At 42.5% G+C, this 16328-nt stretch overlaps 1 protein-coding gene across 1 annotated transcript in view; it reads right to left on the reverse strand.

Moving 5' to 3' along the window:
- cdk14 (cyclin-dependent kinase 14) overlaps positions 1 to 16328 on the reverse strand; it is a 214839-nt gene that overhangs the window by 122077 nt on the left and 76434 nt on the right. The window contains exon 8 of the mRNA XM_038993233.1: positions 2549 to 2672. Within this exon, the coding sequence (XP_038849161.1) occupies positions 2549 to 2672 (124 nt within the window). The remainder of the gene's footprint in view (positions 1 to 2548; positions 2673 to 16328) is intronic.

The raw sequence follows: 16328 nt of genomic DNA on the forward strand, positions 1-16328 counted from the left end.
CACACACACACACACACACACACACACACACACACACACACACACACACACACACACACACACACACACACACACACACACACACACACACACACACACACACTACCAGACGAGGGAGGGAGATTATACAGTGTCTTCAAAGCTAACATTTTTCTGGATACAGTATAGAACAAGTAACATCATCACTGCAATGTACTGTATCTATTGGTTGATTGTTAAACCAATGGCTGTATATGTATTTGGATATGTATTTGCAAGATGATTGTAATTTGCAGCATTGTTTTCAGGGTACCTAGGGGACATTTGTTTGTTCTGCTTCACTACAAGCTCAGCACAGAACATGTTGATAGTCTTATAATACCTCCCACAGTAGCCTGCGTCTGTTTCAAGGTGAGGCCCCCATACAGCCAGACATAATAAAGTGTGATCGTGGAGGAAATGGTCTTTGTGAGGCTCCTACACACAGCAGGGCAGAGAACAAAGACAATCAGAGAGAGAGACAGGAGAGCTCGACTTTCCCTTTCTGCTGCCATACAATGGATACAATTAGCAGAGATGGAGTTGGCCGCGGGCCCATTGACTGGAGCAGGATTAGAGAGGAAAGACACCGCTCTGAGGAGAGAGAAGGGAGGACTCTCATAGTACACACACTGAGATATCCACATCTGAATGACTGGGAATGATCCACGCCACACGAGAGACACCCCTTTGAGAGATTGTAGACACACACACACACACACACACACTTATGTACGGGAGCACACACATACAGATGAACACACACACACACATTTGCAATTCAGTCTCACACAAAGAAACAATGTCTTAGTCACGACTCTCTTCTTCGATGATAGTCAAGCATGAAAACGCAAATGTCTATTGCTATAAACCAATACACACACTGAACCGTAACACACACTTGCGACAGTTCAAGCCGAGCAGGTGTGTGTGTCTGTGACCCTTGTGAGAATTAGTGTCCTAGTAACCCCCAGTGAGGGTGTGTGTATGGAAGTACAGTGTGTGTGTGTGTGTGTGTGTGTGTGTGTGTGTGTGTGTGTGTGTGTGTGTGTGTGTGTGTGTGTGTGTGTGTGTGTGTGTGTGTGTGTGTGTCTGTGTGTGTGTGTGTGTGTGTGTGTGTGTGTGTGTGTGTGTGTGTGTGTGTGTGTGTGTGTGTGTGTGTGTGTGTGTGTGTGTGGAGAGGCAAAAATATAGCCATATGCTCCAAGACTCCATCGCCATTATGACAACAGCAGCTGTCATAGACCAGATTCTGTCTCTCTCATTCGCACTGTGTGTGTGTGTTTATGTGAGATAGGTGATTACCGTCACCTTGGCACCATCGTAAAAACACACACACAAACACACTACTTCAGTTTGTTCTATCCTTCAGTCTAACCATCTAAGCTTTTCATAACCCTCACTTGTTTGCCTTTGTTTGTGCTACTCATTAGGACAGAGAAACACAAAGAGCTGAGGATGATTCTGGATCAGGTCCAGAAGTAAATCAACCAGCAGGGACACAGAACCCATGCCACTGAGGCTGACAGTAAGTCAGCCTTTTCTCCCCCCTCTCCCCCTCTCTCCCCTCCCCTTGATTCTCTCCAAGCCCCTCATTCCTCCCCCTTATCCCCATTTCCCACTACCTTCTCTCCTCTCCCTTCTATCCCCCTTCCTATTCCCCAATACCCTCGTCCTCTCCTTTCAGAACATATATGTCACTGAGATCCCCTTGGCTAGGGCTGACCGTGTCTATGTGTGTGTGAATCCACAGCAGTATTTCCATGGGATTTCCATTCTTTCTCATTTAGCATGTTGTCCATTATTTTCTAATTGCCTTCCAGTAATATGTCTACTCTATAATGAGGGGGGGTTTACATTATTGATGAAGGTGTCTCCCCTGCCTGGGTGGCTAGAGGGATGGATGGAGGGGTGAATGGAGGGATTTAGAGATAGAGGGATGATTTCCTGTGAGGCAGTCTTTGTCTGGTCTGTGGTGCCAGTCTGAGCCGATCCCCTCTGGAAACCAGTCAAACCGTGTGGGTAGTATTTACAGAGCTGGGCACCATGAAAGGAGACTGGCCATATGGTGCTACCGCTTCAGGAGAGGTCTAACACACACGCACGCACGCACGCACGCACGCACGCACGCACGCACGCACGCACGCACGCACGCACGCACGCACGCACGCACGCACGCACGCACGCACGCACGCACGCACGCACGCACGCACGCACACACACACACACACACACACACACACACACACACACACACACACACACACACACACACACACACACACACACACACACACACGAGAGACAGAGAGAGCGAGAGAGCAAGCAAAACAGAGAGAGAGAAAGAAAGAAAGAAAGAGAAGAGACAAAGAGAGAGTGTGAGAGAGAGAAGAGAGCGAGAAGAGAGAGAGCGAGAAGAGAGAGAGCGAGAGAGAGAAAGCGAAAGAGAGACAGAGACAGAAACAGAAAGAGACAGAGAGAAGCACAGAAATACAAAAGAGTGCTAGTCAGACAAAGCAAAGCCACCTACCGAAGTCGGCCAGTTTGAGTTCTCCAGTGTCAGAGATGAGCAGGTTCTGAGGCTTGAGGTCACGGTGCAGGATATACCTCTGGTGGATGTAGGACAGACCTCTCAGCAACTGGTACAGGAACAACTGATAGACGGAGAGGAGATTCACCGTTGATCATTCATCATTAGGCGTAAAATCTATGAATGATTCAATCATTCAATTCATGAATCATAAGTTCATTAGATTCATGAGAAATTAAATTAGAGTAGGCTAATCATTAATCATTCAAACAATGTATATCATGTGTCTCCAATGGATTTCCAAGTCATCCACTATGTTGTCTCAATAGCAATATTTTGTTGTGATGTTTTTATTTTACATCCTGCTATTTGTCCATCTATTATCTCCATCTCTCTTATTCTCCATGTCTCTGGCTGATTCATAGCATTGTTTGGACTCATACGTAACAGAGAAAGGCTTTCCTGCCCATAGACGAGTCATAACAGCTATCCATCAGTAGGAGGTGTTAATGTCTTCATTCAGCCTCAACACAACACCAGCCCTGGTATATTAACTCCCACAACTAATTTATACCACACAATTAACTCTATAACGCTTGCACGCACACACTCGCACACACCCTCACTCCACTCCCCAACGTCAATACTAGCCAATCAACCCAGAACTCCCATCCCATCTTTTTCTCAGCTTGGACTATTGACCAGTGAAAAAATAAATGCCCTCACAATGACCATCTGATCTCACACATCAATAACAAATAGTGACTGGTCATTCGAAGGCTTGAGAGGAGATCAATAAATAAACAATATAAATTAAATACATTTAAAAAAAACGTCTGTTCTATTTATGAATATGTCATAAAAATATCATATTCTGACTTCAACCACCCACAAAGTGGTTTTCAGTTACATTCAAATGCTAACAATGGGAAATAGGTGAGAAAATAAGAATCAACACAAAATAAACTGTGAATAAATGTCCTCATATTTACTATTTTTTCTCTGACACAGCACCTGAAAACAACATCAATGTCTATGGCTCTTTCAGATCCTGTGGTTTTTGTTCACTTTGCATCAATCAACCAATAATGAATTCTGAATCTGTGCAATTGCTGATCCTCCATTCCAACATTCCAGTCTTTCATTGCAATTTCTCTCTTCCCAGCAGCACTAGCAGGGTCTCGGCCAATTAGGCAGAGTGAAAACCGTGGAGTCCAATCAGGGATCAGTCCTGTCTGGCATCTGGAGTCACCAGGTCAACAGTTTAGCATTCCTCAACTCGGCAGGCGGGCGATACGCGAAACAACACACAACGCTGGAAATTAGCATGAGAAATGTGTGTTTACTCATGTATATCAAAACACACTCGTCAAAAGGCCCTGCCTCATTAAGTGGGCTAGGCAATCAAAAGGTTACTCATTTATTCACTCCCCTCTCTCTGCAAACGAAACATCAAAACGCTGCTTAAAAATAACTCTTATTGTCGACGACAGGAAAACTGAGAATTCTGTCAAATTAGCATATTATATGGTAGAAAGTAAAGTACAAGGGCAAAGATAGGCTTGGCAACAATAACAGCTTACTGACAAACAGTTTTTGATTAAATGTCCGCAATTTCACATGAACTTCAAATGATGTTTGATTGGAGTTTAGCTGAGGGCTGGGCTGAGTAGAGTGCTTTTGCATGCTTTTCAAATTCATAACGTATCTCTATTCCATGTGTAGCCCTAGACTGTAGTCACACTCACTAGCCCAACACGGTCACTATACTAGCAGGACATTTGGCCACGTGACAGACATGACATCTGCTAGATGACTGGTCTCCCCATCTGGCTTAAAATGCTAAATGCATCACTAGAGTTATTGAGAGAGAGAGAGAGAGAGAGAGAGAGAGAGAGAGAGAGAGAGAGAGAGAGAGAGAGAGAGAGAGAGAGAGAGAGAGAGAGAGAGAGAGAGAGAGAGAGAGAGAGAGAGAGAGAGAGAGAGAGAGAGAGAGAGAGAGAGAGAGAGAGAGAGAGAGAGAGAGAGAGAGAGAGAGAGAGAGAGAGAGAGAGAGAGGTGGTGAGACAGAGACAGAGGGAACCAGACAGAGAGAGGGAGTGGTCTAGAAGGGCAGAGGAATGAAAAGAAAGAAAGTCAGGTTGAGAGTAGGATGAAACAGAGGAGGGAGGGGAGGTGAGGGGGTAGAGAGTTTAAGCTGCCTTGCTGGAAAGTCAATAGCAGCCAGCCGCCCGCTCCCTAGAATATCAATAGTGTCACCCCACCTCCACTCCCCTCTAGGGACTTCCACCGCACAACGGACGGATGATACATAATTATGAAATTGTGAGAGGAATTAGGAGAGGGATTTTACACACTAATCATGAACAGATAGAAAGCGACAACCCTCTTCTTATGAGGGTATAGTGGGCCGGGGTGTCAGGAACATAATGAATCATTAGTTGTGCTGTGTACTAATTGCAGTGTGAGTATGTGAATGTGTGTGTGTGTGTGTGTGTGTGTGTGTGCGTGTGCGTGCGTGTCCGTGCGTGTAAGCGTTATCCTGTACGTGGGTTGAAAATGACAGATTTTGTCATTGATAAGTGCTTAAATTGGAATGCAGTGTCTGTACAGTAACATGCTATACATGACGTCAGAGCTCAGGCTCTCCGCTTTACAGCGCTGTATGGGCTTTGACTGTATGGGCTTTGACTTGAGCACTGCGCGTGACAAGAAGATGCCCCCATCCCTCCTGCTAATTGGGCTACTTTTACATATTTGTTGTTGTCTGAGTGAGGGAAATGCTGTAAATCAAGAGGAGTGGATGTGTTCTGAAAGATGAGACATTGATGATTAAAATAAATATCGCTTTGACGTCATACAAGCAAACCACACACCCGTGAGTCCAAATGTGCTCTTCACATTTCCATATTTGAAAACTCATGTCATGTACAGTATCAACATACAGTATAGTACCAGTCAAAAGTTTAGGCACAAGGGTTTTTCTTAATTTTTACTATTTTCTAAATCGTAGAATAATAGTAAAGACAATAAAACTATGGAATAACACATGTAGAATCATATAGTAACCAACAAATTGTTCAACAAATTAAAATATATTTTAGATTTTAGATTCTTAAAAGTAGCCACCTTTTGCCTTGATGACAGCTTTGCACATTTTTGGCATTCTCTCAACCAGCTTCACCTGGAATGTTTGAAGGAGTTCCCATATATGCTGAGCACCTGTTGGCTGCTTTTCCTTCACTCTGCGGTCCAACTCATCCCAAACCATCTCAATTGGGTTGAGGTCGGATGATTGTGGAGGCCAGGTCATCTGATGCAGCACCCCATCACTCTCATTCAAGGTCAAATAGCCCTTACACAGCCTGGAGGTGTGTTGGGTCATTGTCCAGTTGAAAAACAAATGATGGTCTCACTAAGCGCAAACTAGATGGGATGTTGTATCGCTGCAGAATGCTGTGGTAGCCATGCTGGTTAAGAGTTAATTTAAATAAATCACAGACAGTGTCACCAGCAAAGCACCTCCACACCATCACACCTCCTCCTCCATGCTTCCCAGTGGGAACCACACATGCGGAGATAACCTGTTCACCTACTCTGCATCTCACAAAGACACGGCGGTTGGAACCAAAAATCTCCAATTTGGACTCATCAGACCAAAGGACAGATTTCCACCGGTCTAATGTCCATTGCTCGTGCTTCTTGGCCCAAGCAAGTCTCTTCATATTATTGGTGTCCTTTAGTTGTGGTTTCTTTGCAGTAATTTGACCATGAATTCATCCTGATTCATGCAGTCTCCTCTGAACAGTTGATGTTGCGATGTGTCTGTTATTTGAACTCTGTGAAGCATTTATTTGGGCTGCAATTTCTGAGCATAGTAACTCTAATGAACTTATCCGCTGCAGCAGAGGTAACTCTGGGTCTTCCTTTCCTATGGCGGTCCTCATGAGAGCCAGTTTCATCATAGCACTTGATGGTTTTTGCAATTGCACTTGAGGAAACTTTCAAAGATCTTGACATTTTCCGGACTGACTGACCTTCATGTCTTAAAGTAATGATTGACTGTCGTTTTCTTTGCTTATTTGAGCTGTTCTTGCCATAATATGGACTTGGTCACAACACAACTGATTGGCTCAAATGCATTAAGGAAAGAAATTCCACAAATTAACTTTTAAGAAGGAACCCCAGTTAATTGAAATGCATTCCAGGTGACTACCTCATGAAGCTGGTTGAGAGAATGCCAAGAGTGTGCAAAGCTGTCATCAAGGCAAAGGGAGGCTACTTTGAAGAATCTCAAATTTAAAATATATCTAGATTTGTTTAACACTTTTTTGGTTACTACATGATTCCATGTGTGTTATGTCATAGTTTTGATGTCTTTGATGTCTATCAATAAAATGATACCCACCTGACCCAGATTGTGATTTATAACGGAATGTTTCTGGATTGTGTAAACAACAACAGTAATTGTGTGATGGTGGGGATGCAAGGCTGTGTTCCAAACAAAAAACTACACATGTGGTTGCTTCAGTTCCTCAATGGCAAAGTAAGAGAGATCAAATAAGCACCTTATAATTGGCTCTTTCCGTGCACAGTTTGGAGAGGTGTGTGGCCACTTGGAGACACCAGTTCGACCTCTCACTCAAACCCTTGTAATCATTTTTTCTTATCTTGCACCTACTCCAAAATGTCAATGATTATGCATATTATGTTACTGCATGTATCCAGAGTATTTTCAGATTTCGTTATTGACAATTGCTGTGAAAAATTACAGTAAACGTAAAATGCACATAAAATCAACAGTGTAATGTTTGGATTCAGTCTTGTGTCAGGTGAACTGACGTGACCTCACATTTCTTCATATTCTCCAAAATGTTTTCTTTCAATTGCTACCATGGTCATGCATATGCTTATTTATAGTTATTCTGTTGGAAACATTTAAATTTGGGCCCAATTTCCACAAGTGTAAGGGGTTAAGTTTACTCCCTGAATTGTCTGCCAACCCTGGCCTGTGTGTGTGTGTGTGTGTGTGTGTGTGTGTGTGTGTGTGTGTGTGTGTGTGTGTGTGTGTGTGTGTGTGTGTGTGTGTGTGTGTGTGTGTGTGTGTGTGTGTGTGTGTGTGTGTGTGTGCGTGTGTGCGTGCGTGTGTGTGCCAGTGGTGGAAAAAGTACCTAATTGTCATACTTGAGTAAAAGTAAAGATACCTTAATAGAAAATGACTCAAATAAAAGTGAAAGTCACCTAGTAAAATATTACTTGAGTAAAAGTATATGGTTTTAAATATACCTAAGTATCAAAAGCAAAAGTACAAGTATAAATCATTTCATATTCCTTATATTTAGCAAACCAGACGGCACAATTTTCTGTTTTTTTTTAATTTACGGATAGCCAGGGGCATACTCCAACACCCAGACATAGGCAGTAGGGATGACCAGTGATGTTCTCTTGATAAATGTGCAAATTTGACAATTTTCCTGTCCTGCTAAGCATTCACAATGTAACTAGTACTTTTGGGTGTCAGGGAAAATGTATGGAGTAAAAAGTACATTATTTTATTTAGGGATGTAGTGGAGTAAAAGTAAAAGTTGTCAAAAAAATATATAAATAGTAAAGTAAAGTACAGATACACCAAAAAAACGACTTAAGTAGTACTTGAAAGTACTTTTACTTAAGTACTTTACACCACTGGTGTGGGCTACACACTGTACACAGCACCTCAACTTGTAACTGTTATAGCCTTTTCATTTTTCTGTTGAATGTTATGTCTGTTTTATATACCTCTTCTTTAACTTTTACACCAGTGTTCAAATGGAAAAGTTAACGCTGTTTGATTTAATGAAAAGATATTAGCAATAAAGTTTAGAGTATAAGTGTGGCCAGTAAAACAGTGGATTTCATCATCTGAGTCCAGATATTCTCTGTAATCTGCCAGACTTCAGGCTGGCTCTATTGTCTGATATTCCCATTAATTTACTACAGGATGAGACCATGCATTATACTAACAGCATATAATGGGTTATACACATTTGTTATTCATATGGAATATGTGCACACAAAAACACAGAACAAAGGGGAAACATTTGTGAATAGGCTCTGGAGCAACGAACCGCCCTTGCTGTCTCTGCCTGGCCGGTTCCCCTCTCTCCACTGGGATTTTCTGCCTCTAACCCTATTACAGGGGCTGAGTCACTGGCTTACTGGTGCTCTTTCATGCCGTCCCTAGGAGGGGTGCGTCACTTGAGTGGGTTGAGTTACTGACGTGATCTTCCTGTCTGGGTTGGCGCCCCCCCTTGGTTTGTGCTGTGGTGGAGATCTTTGTGGGCTATACTCGGCCTTGTCTCAGGATTGTAAGTTGGTGGTTGAAGATATCCCTCTAGTGGTGCGGGGGCTGTGCTTTGGCAAAGTGGGTGGGGTTATATCCTTCCTGTTTGGCCCTGTCCGGGGGTATCTTCGGATGGGGCCACAGTGTCTCCTGACCGCTCCTGTCTCAGCCTCCAGTATTTATGCTGCAGTAGTTTATGTGTCGGGGGGCTAGGGTCAGTTGGTTATACCTGGAGTACTTCTCCTGTCTTATCCAGTGTCCTGTGTGAATTTAAGTATGCTCTCTCTAATTCTCTCGTTCTCTCTTTCTTTCTCTCTCTCTGAGAACCTGAGCCCTAGGACCATACGTCACGGCAAACCGGGCATGATGACTCCTTGCTGTCCCCAGTCCACCTGGCCTTGCTGCTGTTCCAGTTTCAACTGCTCTGCCTGCGGTTATGGAACCCCTACCTGTCCCAGACCTGCTGCTTTCAACTCTTAATGATCGGCTATGAAAAGCCAACTGACTTTTATTCCTGATTATTATTTGACCATGCTTGTCATTTATGAACATTTTTAAAATCTTGGCTCTCTCTAATTCTCTCCTTCTCTCTTTCTTTCTCTCTCTCGGAGGACCTGAGCCCTAGGACCATACGTCAGGACTACCGGGCATGATGACTCCTTGCTGTCCCCAGTCCGCCTGGCCTTGCTGCTATTCCAGTTTCAACTGTTCTGCCTGCGGTTACGGAACCCCTACCTGTCCCAGACCTGCTGTTTTCAACTCTTAATGATCGGCTATGAAAAGCCAACTGACATTTATTCCTGATTATTATTTGACCATGCTTGTCATTTATGAACATTTTGAAAATCTTGGCTCTCTCTAATTTTCTCCTTCTCTCTTTCTTTCTCTCTCTCGGAGGACCTGAGCCCTAGGACCATACGTCAGGACTACCGGGCATGATGACTCCTTGCTGTCCCCAGTCCGCCTGGCCTTGCTGCTATTCCAGTTTCAACTGTTCTGCCTGCGGTTATGGAACCGCCACCTGTCCCAGACCTGCTGTTTTCAACTCTTAATGATCGGCTATGAAAAGCCAACTGAAAATTATTCATGATTATTATTTGACCATGCTTGTCACTTATGAACATTTTGAACATCTTGGCATAGTTCTGTTATAATCTCCACCCGGCACAGCCAGAAGAGGACTGGCCACCCCTCATAGCCTGGTTCCTCTCTAGGTTTCTTCCTAGGTTTTGGCCTTTCTAGGGAGTTTTTCCTAGCCACCGTGCTTCTACACCTGCATTGCTTGCTGTTTGGGGTTTTAGGCTGGGTTTCTGTACAGCACTTCGAGATATTAGCTGATGTACGAAGGGCTATATAAAATAAACTTGATTGAATATATTATCATGTTGCCAGTTGCTAATTCTTTTATTTTATTTTGTCTCTTTTGTAAGCCTGTTTTATCATTGGTTAATTCCAATGCATACTGACTGTTTTGGGGCAAAGACAAATCCCCAAAATATGTGTTATTCCAACGGATGTATGTTGTGTTCACATTACTTATTCAAACCCTATCAATAGTGAATGAGAGTCCAATCACACACAGTCATGCTGAACTCAACATCATAGACAAAGCCAACCCCTCGAAACACAAACCTCTAAATCTTCATTGCACCTGAGGGGATAATTAATGAAGTATTTTAATTGAATGGAAACCTTGGGAGTCATTGAGAGAACCTCTGAAAGCAGCACTTTACTATATACAGGGGGAATGAGTTTAGCCCCGCAGTGAGTGAAGGAGAGGTAGGATAGTATGTTAAATGAGCTGAGAAGACACTGACGCTCCCATCTGCCAGCTACTGTTCCCCTACCGCCCTGTTCCCCGTAGTAGTTTATCCCAGAAAGCATCTGGGTAGTACTGTCTGTCTTAATGTGGCATGTCATTACTGCATTATCTGCACACATGATTAGGGCATAGAGAGGGGGGAGGAGAGGAGAAGAGGAGATGAGTAGAGGGGAAAGAGGAGGAGGGGAGGGAGTAGGGAACTCAGGAGTAGTGCTTTGTTGAGTTTGTTGAACATTTTTAGACATGCGCCTTTGTGATGTTACCATTACATTATACTAACCTCATTTATCAATATTCCACCTGACATTGATACTACACTTGACATTGAGGAATAATGCAATGAGGGTAGCTCCTCTTGTACTACATGCTGATTAAATAGGATTTTGACAGTCAACCAATGCCTGCCAGGTAAGGCTGGGTGGTATACCGTATTTACCAAACATAATTAGCTATACAGCCTGATAATACCAGTATATGGTGTAGAACCAAATCAGAATGTTGTTTGTGCAACAGTATCTTCTAAATCAGGTATTCCTAAACGGGGGTACGGCAAATAAAACTGTGATTCACTTTTCTTTTTTTTTTATCCCAAAAAAATTCTAGACATTTTCAAACAGTACATTTAGATTTTCCAACGGGGTTACACATTTGGGTGCGTTTTTTTTCTCGGCTGAGTAGCCTCGTTTCTCTGCCAAAAATCGAAATAAACCATATAGTGTTCAGCGAAATAACAACACAATGTCAAATACAGGTAGCCTAGTCAAATAATTAACATCCAATCACATTAAATGTTACTCTCTTGCGCGAAACCTTCACTCTTGCGCAGACAGAAACTAAACATGACAATTTGAAAATTAAGCCACAGGAGTTTTTTGAGCGAGAATTAAGACGACTTTCGAGTAGTAAGACATGTATAAATGCAACAGATTCCATTAATAGGAAAGGGCTAGAAGAGAGTCTTATATGGTGAGCTAGGACAGGCAAGCCCCATACTATTGTGGAGGACTTAATTCTTCCTGCTGCCACAGATATTTTATTTTATTTAACTAGGCAAGTCAGGTAAGAACAAATTATTATTTACAATGACCGCCTAGGAACAGTGGGTTAACTGCCTTGTTCAGGGGCAGAACAACAGATGATTACCTTGTCAGCTCCGGGATTCGATCTACCAACCTTTCGGTTACTGGCCCAATACTCTAACCACTAGGCTACCTGCCGGATAAATGGCTGGGACAATACTGGAGGAAAACCTATACAGACAATGCCTTCATCAAACAACACTGTTTCACGACGCATCAGTAACATGGCAGGAGATGTTTTGAAACAATTACTGTTTCACATACAAGCCAGTGAATTATATGCGCTACAGCTGGATGAGTCAACAGACGTGGCGGGCCTGGCAGAGCTTCTGGTATGTGTCCGTTACGTTTATGGCGGGTCAATTAACTTCTTGGGGATATAGGGGGTGCTGTTTCGCATTAGCATAATTTGCTCTACAGATTAAACTGCCTAGTACTCAATTCTTGCTCGTACAATATGCATATTATTGTTATTATTGGATAGAAAACACTCTCTAGTTTCTATAGCCGTTTGAATTATGTCTCTGAGTGGAACAGAACTCATTCTACAGCACTTTTCCTGATAGGGAGTGAGATTTCAGAAATGTTGGCCTCTGGTCCCAGGTCAGTTTTAAAGTCCCTGTAAATCCTATGAGGATACAAACACTGCCCACGCCTTCCTCTAGATGTCAGTAAGTGGTGACAATTTGAATGGAGTCGATTGCGCAATCAGGGCCTGTATAAAACGCCAAAGACCGGATGTACCGTTCTTTTGCTCCCTGCGCCTGACGCACGAAGGACGTTGGACTGGCTCTCTTTCCAAGCTTTGGTTTAGCCACTTATATATCGCCGGTCATGTTTTTACTCGTTATAGGTGTTAAAGACATCATAAGGTAGTTAATTTAAACCGTTTTATAGCAATTTATATCCGTTTAGTGCGATTTTGAGGCAATTCTTGGTGATGCACTTTGAAGCGCCGGGCACGTTTCCAGTACCGGTCGAACGTTAGTGGGCATTTCGACGGACAAGAGGACATCTTTCGACCAAAGAAGATTAGACCCAAGAAAGGATACATTGCCCAAGATTCTGATGGAAGATCACCTCATAGTAAGAAATATTTAAGATGATAAATCATTGTTCTGTCGAAAAATTTTAAACGCATATTCCGCCATTTTCTTTGGTATAGCTTCGCTTGGCGAACCCTGTATTGCACAGTAAGGATAATTTTAGAAATGTAATTCAGCGATTGCATTAAGAACTAATTTGTCTTTCGATAGCTGTCCAACTTATATTTTTTTAGTCAAGTTTATGAATAGTTAATCATGAGACAAGATCTCTGTCAAATATGGCGCCCGACATTTTCAGGCTAGTTTTGCTAGTATTGTCATTGTATAACCACGTTTTTTTGTGGCTAAATATGCACATTTTCGAACAAACTCTATATGTATGTTGTAATATGATGTTACAGGAGTGTCATCGGAAGAATTCTGAGAAGGTTAGTGAAAAAATTAATATATTTTGGCGATGATTACGTTATCGCTCTCTTTGGCTTGAATCAATGCTCTGGTAACGTTTGCACATGTGGTATGCTAATATAACGATTTATTGTGTTTTCGCTGTAAAACACTTAGAACATCTGAAATATTGTCTGAATTCACAAGATCTGTGTCTTTCCATTGCTGTGAGCTGTGTATTTTTAAGAAATGTTTTATGATTAGTAATTAGGTAATACACGTTGCTCTGTGTATTTATTCTAGTCGAGTTGTGATGGTGGGTGCAATTGTAAACTATGATTTATACCTGAAATATGCACATTTTTCTAACAAAACCTATCCTATACAATAAATATGTTATCAGACTGTCATCTGATGAGGTTTTTTCTTGGTTAGTGGCTATCAATATCTTTATTTGGCCGAATTGGTGATAGCTACTGGTGGAGAGAAAAAATGGTGGACAAAGAAAAATGGTGTCTTTTGCTAACGTGGTTAGCTAATAGATTTACATATTTTGTCTTCCCTGTAAAACATTTTAAAAATCTGAAATGGTGGCTTTATTCACAAGATCTGTATCTTTCATTTGGTGTCTTGGACTTGTGATTTAATGATATTTAGATGCTACTATTTAATTGTGACGCTATGCTAGCGATGCTAATCAGTGGGGGGTGGGTGGGGGGTGCTCCCCAAGTGGGACGCAAGCGTCCCACTGTCCCAGAGAGGTTAAGGAAGACATCCTCTTCTGCAAACCACTGGAAACCAGGACAAAAGGAGAGGATATTTTTAAAGTACTGGTCACCTTTGTGAGATCAAATGGACTATAGTGGTCAAGATGTGTTGGTATCTATACTGATGGCGCAAAAGCCATGACAGGGAGACATAGTAGAGTGGTAATGCACGTGCAAGGAGTTGCTCCCGACGCCCCTTGGGTCGCAGCATCCACGGAGAGGATCTTGCTGCCAAGGGAATGCCTGACAGCTTGAAAGACGTTTTGGATACTAGCTTATGGACAATGTCAAATATGATATAGCGAAGCACTTGAGTGAGCTGGGTGCACGATTACACAGGTACTTTCCCGAAATGGATGACACAAACAACTGGATTCGTTATCCCTTTCATGCCCTGCCTCCAGTCCACTTACCAAAATCTGAACAAGAGCCTCATCGAAATTGCGGTTCTGTGAAAATGTAATTTAATCAGAAGCCACTGCCAGATTTCTGGATAGGGCTGTGCTCAGAGTTACTTGCCTTGGCAAACTGCGCTGTTAAGACACTGATGCACTTTGCAACCACGTACCTATGTGAGAGTGTATTATCGGCCCTCACTGGCATTTTCATTCATTGTCAAGTCCAACAACACTGTATTCAAAGTGCCCAGTATTATACTTTAACTATAGAATTAGAATAATCTTTCTATTTCCATGATTCCAACAGTTCACCCATGTGTTTTGCTCTAAATCGCAACTCAAATTGAAAATTGCAACATTTGGGTAAAAATAAGGCCTAGGTTGTTTTCCCATATCGTGCAACCGTACGTGGCAGTGTGGAAATTATCTCAAATAATTTTTGGTTGAAGTTGAATTGAACAGTATAAAACAATCAGAATGGAGAAAGACCCATTGAAATCACTTATAATTTATGTGTTGCCACTCTAGGGTCACACTACTCATAAAGCAAGTTAATAGATTTTATTATTCAAAAACAAGAAATACCATCAAATACCGTCATACCATTGATATGATATTTTGGCCATATTGCCCAGCCCTACTGTCAGGGGTGTCAGTTTCACATCAATCTATTTGGCTCTCATTAAGAGAACCCCATTCAGCTGACTGGATATAATCACATCAAGAGCTTCACTGACTGGGAGGTTGTTGCAGCTTTGGGTGATGTCATACAGAACAGACAGTTCTATTAAATAATAGGTAGAATACTAAAGGAGAACACTATAATCAATTAAGTGTATGGGTAAAGGTACATGTTCTGTACTATGCTCTCAGAAGGAGTTCTGTAACAAGACACACTCCAGACAACACAAACACGCACCCTTCTCTCTGCTGGCCAGGCTGACTGATAATTGCATTAGCTAGTGAAGGTCTAAGTGTTTTCTGCTAGGTTAATGCTAATGTTATCCAGCCGTATCAGACAGCAGACACTCTAATAGCTTTAATGTCTCTGATAATTCAACAGGGGGACAAACACACACACACACACACACACACACACACACACACACACACACACACACACACACACACACACACACACACACACACACACACACACACACACACACACACACACACACACACACACACACACTTAGAAGCAATGTATCTTCAGTCAGAGGCTGTTTCTTCTGAAATAACCTCAACCAAAGAACAAAAACAATTTGAAACCCGATCTGTCATCTAATTCACACACACACACACACACACACACACACACACACACACACACACACACACACACACACACACACACACACACACACACACACACACACACACACACACACACACACACACACACACACACACACACAGTCGGTACCGGAGTGCCAAGTCTAGGACAAAAAGGCTTCTCAACAGTTTTTACCCCCAAGCCATAAGACTCCTGCACAGGTAATCAAATGGCTACCCGGACTATTTGCATTGTGTGCCCCCCCAAACCCTCTTTTTACGCTGCTGCTACTCTCTGTTTATCATATATGCATAGTCACTTTAACTATACATTCATGTACATATACAACCTTACTTGGGCCGACCAACCAGTGCTCCCGCACATTGGCTAACCGGGCTATCTGCACTAACCCTAGCTCCTAACCCTATCCCTTAATGTAATTCTAACCCTAAACCCCCTAGAAATAGCATTTGACCATGTGGTGACTAACAAAATGTTTTGTTTGTTTAGTATTCTTGTGGGGACTTCTGGTCCCCACAATAATAGTTAAACACATCCACGCACGCACTCACGCACGCACTCATGCACGCACTCATGCACGCACGCACACAGGAGGACAAGCCACTTTCTCTGTTAATCTACTGTCTATCTACTCTGCTCCTCGCTGGTTACAAATATAGCTA

The sequence above is a fragment of the Salvelinus namaycush genome, chromosome 5, assembly GCF_016432855.1.
Source record: "Salvelinus namaycush isolate Seneca chromosome 5, SaNama_1.0, whole genome shotgun sequence".
Classification (NCBI taxonomy): Eukaryota; Metazoa; Chordata; class Actinopteri; order Salmoniformes; family Salmonidae; genus Salvelinus; species Salvelinus namaycush.